The sequence below is a fragment of the Homalodisca vitripennis genome, chromosome 4 (genome assembly GCF_021130785.1).
Source record: "Homalodisca vitripennis isolate AUS2020 chromosome 4, UT_GWSS_2.1, whole genome shotgun sequence".
NCBI classification, from domain to species: domain Eukaryota; kingdom Metazoa; phylum Arthropoda; class Insecta; order Hemiptera; family Cicadellidae; genus Homalodisca; species Homalodisca vitripennis.
In genome coordinates this window covers 149,702,385-149,727,772 of record NC_060210.1, presented here as the reverse complement: position 1 = coordinate 149,727,772, position 25,388 = coordinate 149,702,385, and the positions used below count along the sequence as shown (strand labels likewise).

The window sequence follows — 25,388 nt, the reverse complement described above, 5'->3', positions numbered from 1 at the left end:
CAAATATATATAATATATATATATATATATATATATATATATATATATATATATATATATGGGTATCTCAAAATATATTTAATCAAACTAATAAAGTATCCATTTTGGGCAACAAAATCAATAGTACATGGTGCACCGATTTGCATGCATACAGAACCACCCACAGCAAAGGCAAACCCATATAAACCCGTTTAAAAGTGTATTTTTATGGGTTTTTTTCATGTAAACACTTTTTCACAAGGTTTCTTTTTCTGTTGCAGATAATGCTTAAAAATGTACATGTTAAGAACTGTTCAATGCTGAAATAAGAGATATGTAGAAATTGTTATATGCATCATCAAGAAAAAAAATGTATATTGTTAAGGATCCTAGGTTTAAATGAAATGTACACGTAAAAACTGCACAACATGTAATTTACAAATATTAATACAAAGCAATGGATTTGTAGAAAAATACAATAGTGAATCAGTAGTGTCAGTTAGTAATCATTATAGAACACCACAGATCGTGCCACTTGGAACACCTCTAGAACATCCACCTGAAACAGAAACATTTACTAAAGCAACGTTCATATAATTTGAAAATAAAATTGATTTATTTCAGTTAATATCACAATAGGAGGAAAACACAATATTTACAGTTACAAAATAATAAATGCATGTAGAAATATACAACTATATTTGACTAAATGTTAGGTACACATACAAAACATTGTTGTTAACTTTACCTACATAACTATCGTCCAATCTCAATTGTCCCTATATTTTCTGAAATTTTTGAATCAATTATGTACAACCAGCTGAATGGCTATTTTGAGTTTCATAATTTAATTTCAAATAGTCAATATGGCTTCCGCCAGGGAAGATCTACAACTTCGGCTGTATTAAACATAATTGATCATACCCTAGAGGCTTTTGAAAAAAAGGATTCCTCTTCATTAGTTTTATGTGACCTCAGTAAAGCATTTGACAGTGTCCTTGTTGATGTTCTTCTTGATAAGCTTGCATTTTACGGTGTTAGTGATTGTGCTTTAAGACTTATTAAGTCATATCTTTCCAATAGATTGCAATATGTATGTGTCAGAAATAAATGCTCTCAAATGAAAACCGTGGAAACTGGTGTTCCACAGGGTTCTATTCTTGGGCCTTTTTTCTTTATCGTTTATATTAATGATCTTCCTAAAAACCTCAATACTCATTCAGTGATTTACGCTGATGATACCACCTTACTTTCTAGTCATCATAATTTAGACTGTTTGGCACAAATTACCCAACAATCTGAGAAAAGGGCTTATGAATGGTTTGCAGCAAATAAGCTAGCATGCAATTTGGATAAAACACAGTGTATTACTTTAAGCCTCAAACAAGAAATCAATTTGATATCGGTCAAGCTCCTAGGAATTAATGTAGACTCAAAATTAAACTGGTCAACTCATATAGATACTGTCTGTAACAAAATCTCTAGAGTAAATTACTTACTTTGGAAACTCAAAAGTTTTGTTAGTCCAGAGTATTTAAGATTGGCATATTTTGGGCTTTTTCAGTCGCACATATTGTATGGTCTACTTGTATGGGGTCATTCTTCACATGTCATTGACATTCTTGTGCTACAGAAAAAGGCTGTTCGTAATATTGGAGGAGCCAACCCACTTGAACACTGCAAACCTCTTTTTGTACAATTTCAAATTCCCACAATAGTAAATCTTTATATTTTTTAAGTTTTATTATATACAAAATCTAATTTGAATCTTTTTCATACGAGACAGGAGATCCTTCAATACAACACTAGGGGAAGGAATAAGATTGATATATTGCCTCACAGACTAGCTAAAACTAAAAGCTCGTTTAAATTGAATTTTATAAATTTTTTTAATAAGCTGCCTGATGATGCGAGATTTGTTTCCTTTAAAATATTTAAAAAAAAGTTATATGATTGGCTAGTGAAAAATCCTTTTTACAGCATTGAGGAATTCATGAATTGCCATATTAATGTTAGGTTTTAGTTTATAACTAACTATAATTACTTTTATTTATTGCTACATTACTCAAATTTCATGTGAACTTTTTACAACACTTTTGTGTTAATGTAATTTTTAGCTCTAACAATGTATGTAATTTTAAAATGACTTGTCCTATTTCTGTAAACAGATCAATGGAATAAATGATTCTTATTCTTATTCCTACTTTTTTTCTTTACAGTTTTACAACACTTGTTATAAAATTCAAGAATGTATGATCCTGGACTGAACTATAACAGTTATTATTACTATATTGCTGTTTCTGTAGTTCAAATAAATGCAATTAATGTGATCATCATAAAATGTTTTATGGTTAAGATTACAAAAAAATATTATAGTAAAGATAAAACAAAATGAGTATTAAATCTCAAACTACTCCAACGAAATTAAACCACAATAAGCAATTTTGAGCAATAGATTTTAAACTCAATAAATTGCTTTTGATAAGTAAGCTACGACTACAGCTTCTCTAAGTAACTTGTTTGTGAAACCGATGCAATGCAAACTTTCAAAAGTGATGTTTTGCCTTGTTTCTTAGAATATTAAATAAGTCTGTCGGCCAGACAAGGCTCCTGAGGAGGTAGCAAAGATGTCCTTACTTTTTCACACACATTTCCATAATAGCTGTTGTAACCCATTCATACTAACTGCCTGCTTAAGTCATTAACTCGATGTACTGTTCTCAAAGAATATGTCATTAAAGTATATTGTCTAGTCATCAACTGGCATCATGGCGTACAGTAACACTACGATGATTACATTTTTGTATGATGATTTTATATATATATATATATATATAAATATATATAAAATATATATAAATATATAAATTAAATAAGAATAAATAAAACTGGATGATGGACACCGGGAACACAGTTGATGATGTAGAGACCAGGCCAAACATTATGAAGTGCGCTTGCAAAAGAACTTGGATCGGTGAGGGTTTCTAGTAACTTCAGGAGCCATGGACAATTGGACAGAGTATAGTGGCAACGGTATGATGAGTGGAGTGGTAGACCAGTGGTGTTTGTACATAACCTCATTGCATTTCTGATTGGGTCTAAGATTTGTTAAGGAATAGTTGTGTAGGTCTTTACAGTAATATGCTGAACAGTGTTAAATGTTATTCTTGTATTATTTTTGATAAATTTAAATATGTTTCATTATTTACAGTGGTGGTTATATTGCTTATGTCGTATTGGCCATGGTAAACTGAAAGAGAATTATCTCGCTGATTAAATCTAACTCAAAAAGTTCTAAGCGGATTATCTTATGGTATCTTAGGACAGCACATTAAAATAATTAACAAAACATTACATATTACTGTTTAACATAGTCATGCCAAACAGAATATTATTTACATAAAAATTTACTTTAGACTAAAAAAATGGTACTAATGAAACGTTTTTATCACAAACATATTTATTCTATAAATTTGTTATATGTAATACTCTTCAAAAAATTTTCAGGATTCTATTTTAAAAAAAATAGTTAAACAATGGTTTTTGAAGGCAAGAAACGAATATTAGAAAACTGTATTATTAGGTGAAACACTTTTACAACAGCTTATATGTGTGTGTGTGTATGTGTGTGTGTGTGCGTGTGTGTGCGCGTGCGCGCGTGTGATTCAAATCTGATATTAGTAAATGTTGGATTTGATCATCTCTTACTGGTAAAATTACACTACTTGTTCACATGTTTAAAAAGCTTGCAGTTGACTATAATTAGGACGACTATAATTAGGACAACAATAATAAAAAGGCTGATTTAATAAAATATTCTAAATCTACTATAGATAAAAAACTTACCCTGTTATCACAAAGACGACTGTGAGAATAGCCTGACCCAGCTTCATTGTACTTAATTTGGAACAACTTCCCGTCAAAAAACAGCCATGGAGCAGTCTGTAAAAATAAAAGACCACCTGATTACATGACAATGTAAAAAGCATAAAACATAACAGCCTAATAAATATCTATACAGCCAACAATATCACTAATCTGTTAGAACCATTGAACATTGAACACATCTTACATTGAGACAGAAGCAACTAGCTCTTACTCATATACTGCAGAAAGAAAAGAAACAACATTATCATGGATCTTTCAGATCCATTGAGCATTGAGTACATCTCACATTGAGGTGGAAACAACTGGCTCCAACGCATCCACAACTAGAGGAAACATTGAGCATTGAGTACATATTACATTGAAGGGCCAACAACATGCGTAACAAATTCACGGCTGGACGGAACAGAAACAACAATGTCATGGACCTGTCAGAACCAATGAGCATTGAGTACATATCACATTGAAGTGGAAACAACATGCTCTAACAAATCCATGGCTGAACGGAACAGAAACAACATTGTCACGGACCTGTCAGAACCACTGAGCATTGAGTACATATCACATTGAGGTGGAAACAACTGGCTCCAACGCATCCACAACCAGAGGAAACATTGAGCATTGAGTACATATTACATTGAAGGGCCAACAACATGCGTAACAAATTCACGGCTGGACAGAACAGAAACAACAATGTCATGGACCTGTCAGAACCAATGAGCATTGAGTACATATCACATTGAAGTGGAAACAACATGCTCTAACAAATCCATGGCTGAACGGAACAGAAACAACATTGTCATGGACCTGTCAGAACCAATGAGCATTGAGTACATATCACATTGAAGTGGAAACAACATGCTCTAACAAATCCATGGCCGGACGGAACAGAAACAACATTGTCATGGACCTGTCAGAACCACTGAGCATTGAGTACATATCACATTGAGGTGGAAACAACTGGCTCCAACGCATCCACAACTAGAGGAAACATTAAGCATTGAGTACATATTACATTGAAGGGCCAACAACATGCGTAACAAATTCACGGCTGGACGGAACAGAAACAACATTGTCATGGACCTGTCAGAACCAATGAGCATTGAGTACATATCACATTGAAGTGGAAACAACATGCTCTAACAAATCCATGGCTGGACGGAACAGAAACAACATTGTCATGGACCTGTCAGAACCACTGAGCATTGAGTACATCTTATAATGTTACGGAAACAACTGGTTATAAGAACAAAGAAACTACTTGTATGTAATCCCCTGGACATACATGATTTAATATTTTATTTTACTTTGGATATTTAGCTATTCTACTTTTGACAAGTTCATCCAGTCAATAATGATTAAGGAGAGGAATTTGGGAATCTCTCGACACATGTTGAGATTTAACTAAATATATAGTGAATGTTAACATGAATATGTGTAAAGTAGGCAAAAATACTAGAATTCAATTGTTCTATAGAAATAAAAATATTTCTGAAGAATTTACATTATGTTCTTGAGCACCAGGAAATATTAAATTTGGCATAAATAAGACTTATAGTTTTATAGTGAAATGAGATAACATATGTTATGCTCCTTAGAAATATGTCTTCAAGAACTTGTTGTAATTAGCCCACCTTACTATATGCTGCCAAGTAAAGAGATGATCTAGCAAGCACAGGTTTGGATGCATCGACTTATAACCTCATTATGTGTCTCTATCTTACAGCCAATTCTTGTAGTTCTTGGATCAAATATTCCAACTAAGTACCTATAAGAGAATATTGTAGACAAAATAAGGAACATGTGTTCGTATTGTTTACATCCTGGTTGTTTTATTTGCTGAATATAATCAATATTTAACAGGCTTCAGCCGATTGTCAGCTGATTGCGGTTATGGTGGCGTGAGTAAACAGTGGTGATATTGTCCTACTGGGACATATTTGTGGATTATTTACGTTACTGAAATTATTTTTTTAAAGAAGTGTTTACTATAATTGTGATACGTTATTTGTAAGTTATGATAACTTGTTAAAAATAACAATGACAGCTCAGGATAGTAAAATTCTGATTAGACAATGATTCTTTGTTGTATAAACTGATAATAAATAAATTTAAATGTAAAAAAAAAAAAAATTGTATCAGATTTATTGTGATCATGCAAGTGAGTTTCATTACAAGTATTCAAGTGAAAAATTATGAAATTCTAACCAATATTAGCTAAGATATTGAGGTTGTGTTAATCTTTTGAGTATTTATACTGGCTTTATTCATGAAAATTCATAGTAGTAGACTAATGGCAATGCGTGATCATAAATATAAAAAATACAAACTGAAAGCAAAATACTATTTTTTGAAATATGGTTATAATTTTGAAATTTATGTACGGTATTAATTTTTACCATACCTATAAAAACAGGTAAGGTTCCATATAAATGAAATATGGATATCAGGAATATATATATATGAGATATCAGGAATAAAATTGTATCAATTCAAGATTTTATGGAGGTGGAATAAACTGTAACAGTTAAAATTACTATGTCACACTGTAACACCGAATTTGGCTATAGTCCAAAATGTTTACCCAAGTTAATGGAGACTTATATTTTGTCATTGAGTGTAATAATATTGCCAGTGTAATAATAATGTTGCCATTTGAAAATATAAAAGTAACGTCATCAATACAGATGATAATGTTTTATAGTCTACTTAACAGAAGCTGTAGAAATATTCAAGATTAAAGAAAATGATTCCCTGTCAAAATTTTGACCAATTATCAATTAACCATAACCACCTATTTTTCGCAGTAGGTTTCATACTTAATAAATTTCTTTTCATTTTATGTTGCTAAGATTCCAGTCTCTAAAGTTAACACAGTGTAAACCTTTAATCACTTAGAAATTTCTGATGCCTAGCTCTTGATAAGGCAGAAACAACCACAAACCATACAATGCTTTTTTCCCTCTAGATCTTCAATCAGTTTGATATGACTGACACAGAGAACTGGCAAGGTGAATTAAAACATAAACCACATAATGCCTCCAGACTTTTAATCACTTTGAGACAATTGCCACTGGGACTTTGTAAGATGAAACAACACGAACTGGACAATACCTTATCCCTTCGGACCTCCAATTAGTCGGAGATGACTCACAGAGAACTGGCAAGGTGAATCAAAACATAAACCACACAATGCCTCCAGACTTTTAATCAGTTTGAGACGTTTTTCATTGGGACTTTGTAGGATGAAATTAGTCTGATATGACTGTCACAGGGACTTGGTAAGATGTAAAAACACAAACCACACAACCCATCTTTCCTACGGGCTTGTAGCCTAACCAGTAGATTAGTCTGAAATAAAAACAAACTATTTTTCATCTGGAATATTAGTAAATAACATATAGTATTATAATTTATTTAAAATAAAAACATACACCATTAACTTAAGACTACTTAACATTTGTCGGTAGTAGTATAATCAGTTCTAAGCTACCTTCCTTAAATATTGGTATTGCAAAGTAATAAAAGAATTAATCAACAATTTGTTGATAACAGCCTATTACCACAATTGATCTATAACAAAATAATGATCTGACATATCGGAGATGTTGAGTTAATCTAGCCTGTCACAAGATTAGATATATCTGTGTTATTTGCTTATCTTGGAATCATTGTGCTTTGTAAAGTGATGTTATTCCTTACATTTTACTATTTGCTCTGTGCCACACTGTAGCATAGCATTCCTATTTGTTTGCCACAATTTCCTACTTATTGTTGCAACTCACACAGATCCGGTTCAATTTTATTTTAAAGAACTGTAAATCTCTGAAATCCATTAAACTTTATTTAAACTTGACAGATGCAATTGAGAAAATGATAAAAATGAACTAAATACAGAAATCTTGTACAAACCTCTTCCAGAGTGAGGGGATAGCCACATGATGCGAGGAGAAAGTAAAGGATGAATGTCGATCGCATGATAAGATTGGCTACTCTGACACCCCTAGCAGAAACTGGGTCAGACGGCAGTGCTGCCAATTTGGTCACATTGTAGTACTTCATACATGAGGCAGTGGCAAGCATGGCATCCACCTCCCATGGGCACAAACATCCCAACTCCTACACACCACATCCTAAACTAAACCTTTTGAGGAAATAAATTAAAATATAATTTAAAAAAAATATTGTACCAAAATACATGTTTTAATTAAGTCACCTTCAGCTTGATTACACAAAAGAAAAACACAAAAATATTATCCATTTCTAAAATATAGACATTTAGAAACACTGAAGAAGGTTTATAATTAATGGAAAAAACAAGTTTGAAGATGCATAAGAACAGACTAATTTCATACTGTAAAATTTCAAATTCATTATGAAATATTGGTCAGTCATAGATCTCTTTTTCATAACTCTGACTGATAAGCTATTATTTTTTTCATCATACACTTGTAATCGGTTAAGCACTAATTTTGTTATTTTGTGGGTTGAGTTCAGTAAGGAAATCCCTCTGTAGATTTTGCAGTTACCAGTATACAGGGTCTGTATAATAAGTAACCGGACTGAGCCTGCCCCGCTCCGTCAAAGCGTCTGCTAACCGGTATCTGGTGCTGTAGTGGTGGTGGGGGGTCTAGTGAAAGGGAACCGGGCTGCAGCAGTTGCCTCCAAGCGCTTGGAGAGTTAGTATCTAGCGAGAGCGGAGTGCATGTTCAGTTACCCCGTCGGAGTGAAAATGGAGAGTACGATCAAGCAACGTTTTAGCATTAAATTTTGTGTCAAACTCAAGAAAACAGCCACGGAAACTCTTCAAATGTTTCAAGAGGCTTACGGTGAGGATGCTCTGTCCAGAACTCAGGTGTTTCAGTGGCACAAAAATTTCCGGGAGGGCCGCGATGACGTCCATGACAAACAGCGCGTCGGTCCTCCATCAACGAGTCACACGGACACAAATGTGCAAAAAGTGCGTGATGTGTTGAACAGTGATCGTCGTCTGAGCATTCGGGCTATCGCAGATGAGGTCGGAATTGATAAGATACCGTTCAAAACATTATTAAGAACGATCTGGGTATGAGGAAGACCTGCGCGAAGCTGGCACCCAAACACCTGACTGATGAGCAAAAGAAGCGTCATGTTGCTGTCGCTTCGGAAATCCTTGATCGACTGCAAACCGAACCAGAGTTTTTCAACCACGTTATTACAGGAGACGAGACGTGGGTTTTTGAATACGTTCCTGAGACGAAGGGGCAGAGTTCGGAGTGGCACACACAGACGTCACCATGACCAAAAAAAGCGCGCATGAGCAAATCGAAGGTGAAGTCGATGCTCATTGCTTTCTTTGACGTGAAAGGCATTGTTCACAAAGAGTTTGTGCCACCCGGTCAAACTGTAAACGGCCAGTACTACAGAGAGGTGCTCCGTCGACTAAACCGCCCAGGTTCACCGAGTCCGTCCGGAGATTGCCGATTCGTGGATTCTCCATCACGACAATGCACCGTCGCACACCTGCCTGCTCGTCACCGAACAGTTGGCAAAACAGTCGAGGGCAACGTTGCCACAGCCTCCTTACAGCCCGGATATGGCACCACCGGACTTCTTTCTGTTCCCCAAGATCAAGAGACACCTTAAGGGGACAGGGTTCGGGACTCTGGAAAACGTTCAACGTGCTACGACGAGGGCTCTAGACAACATCGAGGTTGCCGACTTCCAGGGAGCGTTCAGGGATTGGAAAATACGGTATCAGCGTGTTATCGACTCCAATGGGGACTACTTTGAAGATTTCTAAAGAAAAATTGTACATATTTTGCCAATAAAAAATTTCCTGAAGTCAGTCCGGTTACTTATTATACAGACCCTGTATTTCAGTCTGTGAGGGAGAAAATGTCAGATTAATCATTATAACCTCTACATTCTAAGTGTGTTAATAGAAAAATAGCATCCAACATAAAAGGTAGTTTTTTAAAACATTAGTTGCTAGGAATAACTAAACCTCCAACATACACTTAACTGGTGATATATTAGAGTCAGTTACCATATTGAAAGTTTTAATCAGTTTTATAATACCAGTTTAAAACATTACTATACTCTGTCCAGAGGACTGTGGCCTGGCCCCTTGACAACCCAATTGAAATTAGGTCACTCACACTGCCAATGGTTGGGATCATTCATCACTGCTAATTATCAACTGTGTTCCAGATGTGCCTTCATCAGTTTTGCATATTATTTAATTAAATTTAGTTGATTTCATTACATATAAAATCTTTATACAAACACAAAGAAAATAAGTCCAAATACAATTTATTTATAAAATAGTAAAATTGACATTTAAATGTATACAGTTCTATTAAAATCATCATACCATTACTATCACATTATCATAAAATGATGCCATTACATACAAAAATATGTATTTTCTTTAAGCCATGAGACCAGTTGTTGACAAGAGCAGGCAGGTAGTAGGGTTATGGTAACCAGCTGTGAGTGTGTATATCTAGTGGTTAGTGTCCATGATTATTCCGAAGCCACAGCTTTTTTAAGCATATAAATTGCAATTAGTAAGAACCTTTGCACATCAGAGAACAGGAGCCCTTAAATCTGATTGGTTTTTTGCAAAAGCCTCGGTTTTTGAGAGCACAAATTAAAGTAAGGGAGGCGCAAAGGTCCTTTTAGGACTAAGTGCGGGGACAAAGTGTCCTCTTCCCTCAGAAGGAAAAAAAAAAAAAAAAAAAAAAAAAAAAAAAAAAAAAAAAAAAAAAAGAACCTTTGCACTGTGACAGGATATTCAGGATGGGTAAGGTTATGGAGTAGGGGTCGCCTCATATCGAGATCCATGAGGAAGAATTAGGGCACTACATCTCAAAGTCATGTCTCCTTGGAAGAAAGGGAGGCCAGCTCTGAACCAGTCTCTCCAGTCAAAGTAGGCAGGGGGTGGCATACCCTTGATAAGGCTAGCGAGAACCTCTCAGGTTAGGGAACAAACCCCACCAACTCCCAACAGTCATCTCCCACAGTAGACTAGACCTATCGAATTGTCCATGAACCCTAGAATCTCGATATTTGTGGTTAAGTGATGTGCCACTCCTGGAAATCCATAAGGTTGCCCAGATTGAAGTGACACATCGGTTTTTGCTGTGCCCAGTGGTGGGTTCAACTGGAAGGTATAAACCAGCCAGAAGTGATCCCTGCTGGGTTAGAAGCCACGGCTTGCCAGAACGAATATAGATAGTACAGACGAGAGTAACTATGGGTTTTGTCACCTGGTTGCTTACATTGATGTTAAACAGTATAAGGGTAGGTATGACAAGGTATGATGGCACTGTACTTCTCACTCTTGAGACATCTAGTTTATGGGAGACACTGGATACAAACAGAGACCAGCGCACTGACAAATACCGTTGACCATCATTCCATAATGCTAGAAGACCTGGGTGAGGAGCTGCAACAGTACAACAGACATAGTTAAAGTGATGGGACTGCCATATTAGTATAGAACAAAAAATATAACAAGATTAAATTTCATTTTCAAGCCTCTATTGTCCTAATGTTAGGCTACAGTATATTTTATATATTTTAAACTGTTTTATAGACTTTAATTTGTAAAATATATATTAACACCTTTATTGTTAGATTATTCACCGTGGTATAACACGTCTCTGCCGAGTTTATTTTTTTAATCACATATCACTATTAATAGTCATTTCTTAAGTTCATCAATTAAAATGTTTAAGAGATCGGATATGCATTGGGATTATGATTGGTTGCTCAAAGCAAATAGTCACACTGTTCAAAGTCTAATCCAGAACTGCATAAATCTAAAAACAATAATACGTCTTCATCATTACTTCTAAAAGACCCTGCCGTATAAACATAAACCATGAAAAAAATGATCATGATAGAAACTGAACATTCTGAAAAATATGAACAACCCATCATAATTATGTTTTGATGATAAGCTTCATAGATAACCATTAGCTTGCAGTAGCAACTGAACAATGTTACGGTCAAGTTCTTTCAGTTCAACCAAACTCTGCTAGGGTCTCAAGTTTATCAAACCACACTTGTAAGACAATAAAGAACTAGTCAGTTGGAAATGTGTAAATATGAGAATTGCTATCAAGAGGTCAAAGTCAAAATACATGGGATTTATTCTGTAGTTCTCCAATACACAAATGTATAGTGATGTCATGGAATGACTGCAGTAACAGTGGAAAAATATGAAAGTTGTGTTTAGCTCAATTTCACCTTCCTCTTAGTGGAATGTCTGGAATCTGACACTATCACAGACTTGACTCCTGGAATATGGATTCATATTTGTCTGAAGAGATAAAAAAAGTCTGTGATGAAAAAGCTCCAAATGAACTCTTTACATTGTCTGGACATCAGAGATACATAGACTACAAAATATAAAAACATAGCGTAGTCTAGGTGAAGAGGTATTTTCATTGTCTCATCAGGTGCAGAACAATGTTTCTAACACAATCTCTAGGCATGATGGAGCAATCGAGTTTTCATCATATAATATATAAATATAATATACTCGTACATACACACACACACTTACATGATACAGATTCCCAGAGTCAAGTCTACAACAACATCTGATTCTAGCCTGACTATAAAGACGCTTGTGAATCAACCATATCTTAAATTTATTTTCTAATAAATTTCCTTGGGAAGTTTATTATAATATTTGTTTATGCTCATTATGAAAAGATGTTTTGAAGTAAATGCTAATCTTCTTATAACACCAATAAAATTATCTTTATTCCATGTATCATAATTATAAATAACAGGATTTGTAAAAATAACTTGTAAAATTATCTTTAACTAAACTTGTAACTTGAAATATTTGCAATCTGGACACTGTCAGCATTTATGTTTCAAGAACAAATTTTTACACAATGTTTAGTGTGTACTTTAGCAATAACTCTGAGTGCTCTCTTTTGAAGTTTAAAACTGTTTAATTTTTACCCCATAATATCAAATCATAGAAAAGAAAAGGGAAAACAACAAAATAGACAGACTACTCTTAATGCACTATAGTCAAAATAATAAGCTAACTTTCTTAGATCAAATAATGCTTATGATGATTTAGAATACATAATCCATATGTTTTACCCAATTAAGTTTATCGTCCATATATTATAACCCAATTAATTTAGATTAATTTTCAGAAGCTAATGTATTACTATAAATAGGTATAGTAATAGTCGTTTGCACCTTATTGGGGTGAAAAACCAAAAGCTTCGTTTTATATAAATTTAAATAAAAACGGTTTTCTGTAAAATATTTCTGACAATTTAAAAAACTGTCTTACAATTTTATCAGTCTCTAGAAGACTTTTATCTCAATACAAATTAGATGTATCATCATCATCTTACATAAAGCATTATTTATTGAAATGGAACGGAAATTGTTCACGTAAATTATATATAGTAAAGAGTCCAATATTGAACCCTATGGAAATCCATAATGGACACCTTGAATTGAAGATATTGTGTTTGATTTTCGTTATGTAACATTAATGTATCCACCAAATAGAAATCTGTAAAATAAAAAAGACAACTAATTCAATCCTTTGATAGTTTTTTCAGTAACATTCCATGATCAACCCAATTGAAAGTTCAAGATAGGTCCAAAATAAATTCGCACAACCTCACACCCATCATCCATCCTGGTTAGTACATTATGAAAAAACTCAGCAGCCGCTCAGATAGTACTCCTACATCTCCTAAAGCAAAAATCATTCAAGATATGGTTTTATTCACAGTGATCAGTTAGATTAGCCAGTATTGCTTTATCTATCAGCTTACTGAATGTGGATATCAGAGAAACAGATTAATAAGTATTTACTTTATCACTACAAAATTAACCAATTGTATCAGTGGTTCACATAATTCAATCTGAACTTTTTTCAATAATATTGAAATTTATTCCCAACCTGAGCTTTTTCTACATTTTAAACTATAAATTAAATGTAATATATCACTCTTATCTAACAATGGCATAGTCAAGGAGCTATTATTTGTATAAATACTTGTATTTATAACTACTTTCGAGTAATTAGTGTAATATTGATTAAGTATTTCTGTAACTGTGGATTATCAACCACCACATCATCTCTATCTGCCAAAGTAATATTATTTATTTCTAATTTCTTTATTCTAATGTCATTAACAAAAGACAAACATGTTTTTCAAATACGTTCTGAGGTTACAAATATTTTTTTAACTTTGAGCTTTTCTTCAGCAACTTTTTTTAGAAAAAAACTTTCTTACATGCATTAAACGTAGTTTACTATATCTGATTTCCCGTTTTTATTTATTTTTAAAAATAAAATTTAAAAATTAATTATATCATTTTTTTAGTATGGAGAAAAATTTGTTTAGATTGTAAAAATCTTTGATCTTTTCTTGTTTTTTTCAATTGGACAACTAAAATTTTAATACCACTGTATTGTATCTAAAACCGTAAATACATTTGTCATTCATACTTTTTGATCCATAAACACTGCTCCAGCTTTGCTCAAACAAAGCTTAAAATCCAAAATATTTTGTTCTGATAACATTGTTTTAACTGTAACTTTTTGTGGAACTTTTATATTTTTATAAAACTTTTAGTACCAGGGATATATGGAACCATTATAAAACCAATGGTCACATATGCTGCATTAGTGTGGTGGCCAAAAGTAGAACAAAAAACAGCTCAGTTCTTCAAAGGTTAGCTTGCGTAAGCATCACAGGAGTGTTGAGCTCGTGTTCAACCCTGGCACTTGAAGCGGTCCTGGGATACACTCCTCTGGGGCAGGAAGTGATGAGGCTCTAAGCGTAAATAAGCTTCTAGATACAAAGGTAATACAGATTATCTCCTCAGAAGATCGCATGAAAATAAACCAGGAATTTCCTGAGGCTGAAATGCTAACCAACGTGTCAGAAGCAATCGTTAAGAAATACTCCTTTGAAAAACCATACAACCATATCAAACGTTTACAAACAACAATTTCTGCTGCACAGAGGTTAACGAAATCACATCTAGAAAAATCACACAGATACTAGAAACTATAAACAAGATACAATTAAATTAAAGTCCTCTAAACATTAAAATAAGCTCATAGGATTTCGATTAATGTATAATTTAAAGGTCTTTACCAGGTACTAATGCCTTTAGCGATAAAAAACGAATCAACGCTTTAGGGGTCGATCATACTTTGGAAGTTACGCGATCGACACCAAACGGGTTGGTCAATGCTTCCAGGATTAAGACAATCAAAAATGTTTATCTCTCCTTATGCTAAAGGGGAGCATCTCTCCTAGATCAGAATAAGGAGGATATAAGAATGATAATAGGGATGCTGATAGGACATGGTCTCCTTAGAAAACACCTTATGAAGGTAAGCCTTAGCCAGACTGATGAATGCAGACTCTACGGGAAGCAGAGGAATCAGCAGAGCACATGTGGCTAAACTGTCCTGCCATATCTAAAATTTGGAAAGATTCCTAGGGGCATATCTTCTCAGTCCCAAGAACATCAGAGAACAGGAGTCCTCAAACGTGATCTGCTTCTGTAAAAGTTTCATTCATTTTCACAAAACAACTCACATCAACTCATTCAAACGACTATTACATAAAAACTGCACATCCATAATGGCTGAAACTTTGGTGAGTAACTGTTAACAGATGAACAATGAAATTAAGTAGATTATATTTATGAGTGCTGCCATCTTCACATTGTCGGAAATTTTCCAGACCATCCTTGTAGTGTTGTAGAGTTCGTTTGAAAATTGCCTGAGTAAGGTTATGTTTATTTTGAGTTTCAATTTAGTAAATAATGTTTTATTACACATGATTTTGCATTGCTTTTAAATGGTCTTTATCACTAAAGTATTTAATTATTTTAATTAAAAAAGAGCTTTTATAGTAAATACAAACCTAAACTGAATTTTTTTCCAGAACCATGTTTTTTTTAGAAAACAAACCTCTAGCCCTTGACTAATTTTATATAATTTTGTTAATGGTACAATAATAGGTTATTACACAAGATTATAGGTGGATTTTAAATGCTCTTTATCATGAAAGTATTGAAATGTCAAAAACTATTTTCTTATAGTAATTATTTTACCTCAAACTGAATTTTTATTTAATTTCCACAGAAATAACACTGTTTAAAGTGATATTTAAGTTTTTAAATATATAAAAATCTGAATATTACATCTATTTGATGCATGATTAATTTAAAATTCATGGAATTCAAAGAAAAGCAAATTTTAAGTGAATTTTTATAAACCTTGTGTTTTAGGAAAAATTATCTCTAGCACTTAGCAGTTATTTTCAATTTTATTTATGGAACAATATTAAGTTATTATATATGATTTTAGATTGCTCATACATGCTCTTTCTCAAAAAAGTATTCATATTTTAAAATATTTTTTTTTTTAATAATAGTTATTTCACCTCAAACTGGGTTTTAGTTATTAATATTTTTGTGGAAATGTAGCTGTATGAAGTGATTTTTAAATGCTACAAAATCTGAATGTTACACAGTTTCTGATACATGATTCATTTATCTTTAAAGGGAATTAAAAAGGAGCTCTTATAATCAAAAATAAATTTTAGGTGAATTTTCTCTAAAACCTAAATAGTTATTTCACCTCAAACTGGGTTTTATTTATTAATATTTTTGTGAAAATGTTGCTGTATGAAGTGATTTTTAAATTTTTTAAATGCTACAAAAACCTGAATGTTACACAGTTTCTGATACACGATTCATTTATTTTTAAAAAGAATTAAAAAGGAGCTCTTATAATAAAAAATAAATTTTAGGTGACTTTTCTCTAAAACCTTGTGTTTTTCATCCAAAACTCACTGGCACTTTTTGCAGTCACACAAAAAATAACTCTGGACTTTTCAACATGGATTTTGTTCACCTCTGGCACTAAAAGGGTTAAAACCAAAATTTGTCCAAAATGATCTGATATACTACCATCAACCACACAAGCACTAAACATAATTTCTATATTTGTAATTACATGGTCAATTGAGGTATATATACGTGATATAACAAAACTTCAAAATTTCTCAGTGGTTTGCATTTTTTCTTTCTGTGTATCTACAATAATGGATCCTAATATAATTATTTTTACATTTGGTTACTTGCCAGTTAAGTTACCGGTGATGCCCTCCGAATTTCCATAAAATGTGGCAATATCTTCGACTGGGGATCTATACACTACTAACAAAAAATTACTTTAACTACCTAATTCAATTTTTATTGCACATAACTCTACACCAAATTTTTTAACAATTCCATATTAGTTACATTGTTTAACACATTCGCTGCAGCAAAAAGCACAATTAGGGTTACCGGATGCTGAAAAATGTTTATGTAGAAAAAACTTTCCTTGTACGGTAGAAAGGTAGGATTGAATGTCTAAATGATGTTTCCGCCTGAGTTTCCTGTAACTGTGACGTCACAATTTTCGGCCCCTACTGGGGCCGGCCGCATATTGTGCTGGTCCCGTACTGTCAAAAGTTGTTACGAGCGCTCTGCTGCTGGTATCACTTACTTGTTTCATTGAAAGTCCATATACACTGAATGGCCTTGCCCCAAATAATCCTTCAAAAGGTGTAGAACAACCTTCTCCATATGCCCTACACCACCTACGGTAGTATCTGATTTGGTGTACATGAGGAATCTAAGAATAAATCCCTGATGCTCTGTCAAAGTGTACAATTTATAGGATGCAGGATCCATTTTTATAAACAAAAACACACAAATAATGTAGAGAAAGAATTACACAGTTGATATACACAGAAACAACACACTGAACACTCAAAAGATTACAACGGGCTCCTATTGAAAAAGAACCGTAACAGGTAAAAGCGAACGAAACCGATCCCAATAAAGCGTAGGACATAACCTAAAATGTGGTAAATATTCAATAGTCTACAACGAAAGGCTGAATTACACTGAGGCTTTGTGTGTAGAGTAGCAAGGCGGCCCCATCTGGGGACGTCCGTACTACACGCGCAGTTCCGCCATCCCCATATGGGGCCGGCCTCAGTGAATGTGTTAACAAATTTAATTTTATATACAAGGCAACACCCCCCGCTTCTATGCAAGTCCCGACAATTCAGATTCAGATTCTTTATTGAACACATTTTTAGAGAATAGGATGTTCTTAGAAAAGTCAAAAGAGTGTTTGTGTTATAAAAAAATATGTAAAAGTGTTAGTGTTTGTAAAGCTTAAGAAATTTTAGTCAAAGTACATAAAATGTATTTAGTAGTGCGCTTGACCACTTGCACAGGTGAGGAACTCACTCGGATTTGTCTATCGGCCAGTGTTGCAGAGATGTTTTCAGCTTCTTGGTGTTTTATATTTATAGTTCTATACATTTCCCCAAAAAGGGATTTTGGGGAGGCGGCTAAAAATAGGTAAATGTAAAGACACATTAAGTGTCATTTGAAAGGTCTTGATAAAAGGAGAAGAACAGTGGAAACTAGAGTTTTCTATCTAAACCCAAAATGACAGCTCATTGAAATTAATTCAGTTAAAAGCATATATGGATTCTGCTCAACCTTCAATGGACAAAGATAGAAAAATGAAACTCAGGACACCCCTCTAGGAAACAAAAGCGAACCACATCCCCAAAATAGGCTTTTTGGGGGGAAGTTTAAAATTTTTTAAGGTAAAGTTATGGAAGCACTAGTAATCAGTGGCGGTTTTTCCATTTGAGCACATGAGCACGTGAGCCCCCTAGAGTAAAAATATAATTAAAATACTTTCTTATTGAATCCACAACATAAATAACATTCAGTTAATACGGAGTAAACGAATTATTAACAACAATGACGCGTTAAACGCGAAGCAAATCGAGCAGAGACGCGCGGACAGTGCATGTGCAGTGAGCTGCCTGGCATCTAAGCGGGGATAGGCGAGGGGCATGCGGGGGGAAGCGGTGGGAGGAGGGTCTCATATAACAGCGTGGGTGCACGAGCCAGTAGTGCGACGGCTAGTCGCAGCTGATGTATACATAACTTCGTTTTGTTGCGTCTCCACTGTGTGAATGCCGTAATGACCGCTGTTTGTGAATATTGTGTCTCTTTTGTGTTGTTTTTTGTTACAGAGATTTGTATGTGAGTGTTTTGTAATAGTTTATTATTCATTTGATTATAATGGCAGTGACAGTAACTGAACATAAGAACTTAGGTTTTCTAACTTATCTCTCAAAAGAAAGGTTGAAATTAAAGTAAGTGGAAAACCGACCCCCCAACTTAACATTGTTCACATAACCAAAGGTAAGAATAGAGACTTTAAGAGGGAATTCAATCAAAACGTATATACCAGAACCCCGTGGATTTGTGGATGTGAACAAAGCAATAGATTTTATTGCTTCCCCTGTTTACTTTTTTCGAAGCAAACTGGTGAATCTAACTGGGTAAAATATGGGGTTGCTGATCTTTCCCATTTGCAATCAAAAATCAGAAAACATGAATGTTCTCAGTCACACTTAAACTCAGTTTTGGAATTTAATATTTTGGGCAAGTTAGACATTCGACAGCAGCTAGACTGTGCTTACAGGGAAAATATTAAAAAGCACAACAAACAGGTTACTAAAAATCGTTATGTGCTTTCCAAACTAATTGATTGTATTAATTTTTGTGGGGCGTTTGAGTTAGCACTCAGAGGCCATCGTGAGCAAGATGATTCTTCAAATCCTGGCGTTTTTAGGGGACTAGTAAATTTCTCAGCAGAATTTGATGCTTCATTGAAAGAACATCTGGACAATGCAACAGTGTTTAAAGGTACATCTAAAAGTATCCAAAACGAATTGCTTGATTGCATGCTTGCCGTTTGCCAGGACAACATAAAACAAGAGATAAAAACTACTAGGTTTTTATCGTTGATCGCTGATGAAACTACTGACATTTCATCAACATTTCAATTAGTCATAGTTTTCCGCTATGTCTTGCCTGATGGCCAACCTGTAGAACGATTTGCAGTTTGTTCAACCCACTGGTCACGATGCTGACTCAATAGCTAGATGTATTAAAAGTGCAATACAAAGTGTTGTAGACGATCCAAGCAAACTTATATCACAAAGCTATGATGGCGCTAGTGTAATGAGTGGACATCATGCAGGGGTACAGACTCTTGTTAAGCAAATGTATCCCCACGCATTTTATGTCCATTGCTATGCACACATTGCTATGCACACCAACTGAATTTGGTAGTTGGACAGGCTACAAGCCGAAACCAACAAGTGAGAATTTTTTTTTTCAAATTTGAGTGATTTGACCAACTTCTTTAGCAATTCTCCACAAAGAGTAGCAGTTTTAGACACAATAGTTGGCAGAAGAATCCCTCGTGCTTCCGCAACTAGATGGAACTTCAAGAGCCGTACAGTCAACACTGTGTATGAATACAGAGAAGATTTAATTGCTTGCATGGAGGAAATAGAGGCCTCATCACATCAAGCAATCACTATCACCAAAGCAGGGGCAATCAGACGTATGTTAGAGGATCCCAATTTTATATTTTGGCTCGCAGTGTTCCATAAAATCATGCCCCATGTTGACATTTTGTATAATCAACTACAGCTTACATACACCGATGCTGTGCGAACAAAGAAAAATGTCGAAACATTTATTGAATGCATCGAAAAAGAAAGGCAAAACATGGATAGTGTCAAAATTGATGTTGATCAACTACCTATGCCTGTGAAAAGAGCCCGACGTGATGAAAATATTCATGTGACGAGGACAATTGCCGCAAAAGAGGTGTGTGATGTTATTTCCAATCAAATAAAAGAGAGATACTCTTTTTTGACACACCATTCAGCGGTTTCTCTGTTTGATTCAAAAAAGTTCACGCACTATGAGAAAACGTTTCCCATTCAACTTTTGGAAGAAACAGTGCAGGTGTATTCATTTTTAGACAAAGAACGATTGAAAACAGAACTTTCAGTGATCTACAAACGAAAAGATTTTCAAGTCATGAACGGGACTGTGCCGTTGTTACAGTTCGTTATTGAGAATGGCTTACAGACTTCATTTTCAGAAACTCACAAACTTTTGACCATTGTTTCTACCATCCCTATGACTACTGCGGAAGCGGAACGGTGCTTTTCGACCTTAAAACCCATCAAGACATTTTTGAGAAGTACCATGGGGCAAGAAAGACTAACAGCATTGGCTATGTTGTCTGTGGAAAAGGGTATGATCAGGAGTATACCTAACTTTAATGAGCGTGTAATCGATGTTTTTGCTAGGCAAAAAGAAAGAAGGATGGACTTCAACTTTAAAAACTGTACATGAACTAATCATCTTACAAAGAGTGTTTTTGGAGAAAAACTGTGTATAAAATGCTGAACTATGATTTCATGAAACATTTAGTTAATTTTCAATTAGCCTATTTAACCTATTTTCAAAGTTACTTATAACCTTACGTTTTTCTTTGTATCAATAAAAATAAGATTGTATTCACATTATCTTTCTTTTATTTCCATGTTCATAAACATTTTGTTAGCCAATAAATCAGTTATATTTGCTAATTACTTTCTGGGCTATAAGCAATTATTAAAATGCAAGTAGTCAAATATCGTTGCAAATTTTAAGGAGTTTCTTTTTACGAATTATTCATTCCACAGCACGAAATAACTCACAGTCTTGTACACCTTTTACAAACAAATCAATTTGGTGCTATGAAGAGCCTAAAAGGACTGAAATATTTTGTTTACTATTATATTGAGACGATAACTATAACTATGTTGGCGACGTAAGTTAATTATCTAATCCTACTGTTATTTTCTTGTGTGCACCCCCATGACCACTTATCAGGAGCCGCCACTGCTAGTAATTACACTCAATCCAACATAAATACAATTCCTCCATCTTTATTCATCAAAAACTAAACAGAGTGTATCCATACTTTTAACCTCACTTAGAGAAGCCACTATCACAATGTTAAAATTCTTGGAAGCCTCTTGACAGCTGTTGCATGGCTTCAAATTGGTCATAATCTTAACAGCTTTTTATTGAAGGATCATAATCCATTGGAGGTTGTCACTTGACAATGATGAGCCTTCCCACAGAGTTATCCAATATCTCACATATGACTAAAACTGTCATACATTTTCTTTTAAATATTAGTATCTGTTTTGTCCCTGTCATTTTTGCTTAAGATAACCTATTTAACCTATTAACCTATTTAACCTATTAAGATAACCTATTTAACCTATTTATTCCTTGATTGTGCTTCAAGGAATAATTTCTTTAGATGATCTGCCTCAGAATGAAAATGTTCTTGTTTGATTAAATTATTCCTTGATCTCGTCATTTGGCAAGCTATGTTGAGAGCTGACATCAGAGTTGAGATAAAGCTGGAGGACTCAGCTTCCACTGATTGGTACACTCTTTCCCACTCTGGATTGAAAAATGATTTTTTAAGCAGAAGAGATTGTCATTGTTGAATTGCTATGGTTGTCTTGAGGTGTGAAGAGGGGATGTTCAGGTTCGTAAACTGAGCTGTGTGGTTGAAATGACCTGTCTGAGTTACTGTGACCAATATAGAACTTAGTTCAAGGTTAGGGCATACTATACCAATTGATGAAATAGATGCGTTTGTGATTCTTGTTGGAGGAATATCCAGTCTTGTGATGTTATAAGACATTAGCAGCTCAGTCAAGGCAGTCTACTCTCTTCTCTTGGAATTGTCAAGACTGTCAATGTTGAGGTCACCAACAAGGAGTATCCCGCTGTTAACCTGTGATTCTATCCAAGAGATCAGATAAAATTGAAAATACTTGATCGAGTGGAGCACTTGGGAGGACAATAGGCACCAAGAATGTACAGCTATTTTTTTTTATCAATATACAGTTTCATTGCAGAGACTTTACAAATGAGCTCCTTACTTAAATGCTCCAAACTGAGAATTTCAGGACTTTACTGGACATTTTCCACTGTTTCGTGACACAAAACATCAGTAATACTACGTTTCGAGATCTGCAATCTGATCTCTTTTTGAGGTAAATAACTAACCTAAGACATAAGTACAAACTAGGTTAAAATAAACAAATCATACCAGAGCATTGTGACATGCGTAAGTCAGAAATCACAACCACCATGTTGTGTGTCAACTTTACTAATTCTAAAACATGTACTTAATAAAAAACTAAACACAACACTAATTATCAAAACTGAACTACAGAATATAGGTCACAATTGACCTGCATTCATCAACCTACCACCTACGACTGTTGTTAGTTATTTACCTGAAGAAGAAATCAGACTGCAGAGCTCGAAATGTAGTATTACTGATTTTTTGTATCACTGAACAATGGCAAATGTCCAGGAAAATCCTGTTTCCTTCACAGTCCTTCCATTATTAAAAACAAACTCCAAACAAAGGAATGAGACTTTCAACTTCATTATTAAGCTGGTTATTTTTACAGATGGTCACTGCCCCTTTAATGTGATACTCCCTTCTATATGAGGACAGCAATGTATAGTTAGATGATTGTGAATCTTTTATTGTTTTATAATTTAAACCATACTCTTTGAGTACTGGTACTAAAATATCTGGATTTGGATATTGTGTATAGTGAGTCAATCTCTCGATTTTGTTACTGAGTCTAAACATTTTGTGGCGTAATATTGATAATGTCTTTCTATTGTTTACGTTAAGAGTTTGGTGGGTTTTTACAGTAATGTTTTTCCATCTGTATGAAGCGTGTTTCTAAAAAATCTGAGTTGACCGAGAGGCTAATAGGGTGGTTGAAAACATCAGAGTATCTCCTCTGAGGTTTGAAAATCCTGGGATGCAGTATTAGTTTGTACATCTGACTGATACCTAAGGTCTTGAGAAGTACAGGATAAGTTTATGACAGTGGTGGTAGACATTTTGCTCATAAGCTCTTTGTAAAATCCTATGTGTTTCAAAAAGAAATCTTCATAGGTATCCTCCTTTAGACTTAATTTTACATGCAATGGTGGTGACTTGCTCAAACTCATTTTTTGTATGTGGTTAACTAACATTGAGGTTTGTTGAGAGCCTTATTTTGCAGCTGTTTTGGCCACTTGAAAGGAAACACTATACAAATCTGTGCTGCAAGTTTGTCTAAAACCTGATTTCAGAGGGATTTGGGCTTTCTGGGACTGTAGTCAAAAGTGTTAAAAGGGTTTTCTACTTTTTGGTTGCAGTCCCAGTATTTGATTGTGGTTGTTGAATTGAATTGTGTAAGGCAGTCTGGAGTTAGATGATCTGAAACTGTCTAAAAATGCATTAGTAAAAGTTTTGATAGCAGTCTCATATTCTACGAGTTTATCATTGTAATAACCCTCTAGTTTAAAATAACTGGGTATTGCAAATCAGCATGATATGTAATAGCTCTTGATAAAGAGCAGGAGAGGAACTTATAAAGGCAGGATGTGAGGAAACAGTGTTAAGTGGGGAGATGATATCTACTAAATCAATAAAAATCTTGAATGTTCAGCACTGCCATTAGTAGAGTAAATGTCATATTTAATTCATCTACCTGTGATATGCAATACTGATTAAGTTCATTGGTAGCTGTCTGATGGGATGAAATTGATGGGCGTTTTGATATTCTGTCTCTATAGATTGGTCTTAGATTTATCACAAAAATATCAGAAGGTAATCCATTGTGTAGTTCTCTAGAAGACACTTGGGGTTGTGTGTAACCACTGTAAAATTGGATTTTGCATGCTGCTGAAATTATACAAATTTCTTTGCAAAATGAGTAAGTGCAATTTTGTCATGGACATAGCCCATTTCAGAGCATTCAGCCCCTTGAAATGCTTGTTTTCAAAGTCTTCAAGCAATTCCTGAAAAAGCTGCATCATAAATCTCCTTAGGGCCTAGATTAAATTAAATTAAAGTAGAAAGTAAGGGGATACGACTTTATCCTTACCGTATTTTTCTGAACCTCTGCAAATATCTTTGCAATAGAGTGTTACTGTTGGATTAATTTTTGTATTATCAAACAGACAGACACCAAAGGTTTAAAAATGACAGAAATTGGATTGGTGGAGATTTTGTTTAAATCATACTCAGATTAAAAAAAATATATATTAGGTTTAAAGAATTGGGAATTGATTTTTTAAGATTCGGTTTGGAATTGAGACAAAAATTAAATTGATATTAAATAATGCATAGTCAACTCAGTTCAACAAACAATACTATTTGTCACACATGAATTATTTTCCTTGCTCAGTTATTTCTTGTGTGTGGCCTCCGAGGTACAGGGTTAATCTCAGCATTTATAATGTTTTGGAGATTTATTCAATAATTTAATACTGGTATAACTGAATGTAAACAGTTGATTCATGACAGTTTAAAATAAACACTGTACAGTACGACTCACTAAAAGAAAACAATCTGGCAGATCTGCCAATTTCACCCAACACGCTCTGGCACTGAACTACACTAAGTTATCAAATGGTGAAAGTGTTAATTATATACTCCCAATAAGTGCCTATTTTAATTATAATAATGATATTACAGATAGTAG

General features: G+C 34.3%; 1 protein-coding gene across 1 annotated transcript in view; it reads right to left on the bottom strand.

The window, feature by feature from the left end:
• Positions 1-394: 394 nt before the first annotated feature.
• The window catches only part of LOC124360325 (constitutive coactivator of peroxisome proliferator-activated receptor gamma-like), a 68,396-nt gene continuing 43,402 nt past the window's right edge, over positions 395-25,388 (bottom strand). The window contains exons 7-10 of the mRNA XM_046813850.1: positions 11,130-11,296; positions 7,777-7,983; positions 3,826-3,921; positions 395-538 (exon numbers count right to left, since the gene is read on the bottom strand). Coding sequence (XP_046669806.1) covers positions 479-538; positions 3,826-3,921; positions 7,777-7,983; positions 11,130-11,296 — 530 coding nt within the window. The 3' untranslated portion in view covers positions 395-478. The remainder of the gene's footprint in view (positions 539-3,825; positions 3,922-7,776; positions 7,984-11,129; positions 11,297-25,388) is intronic.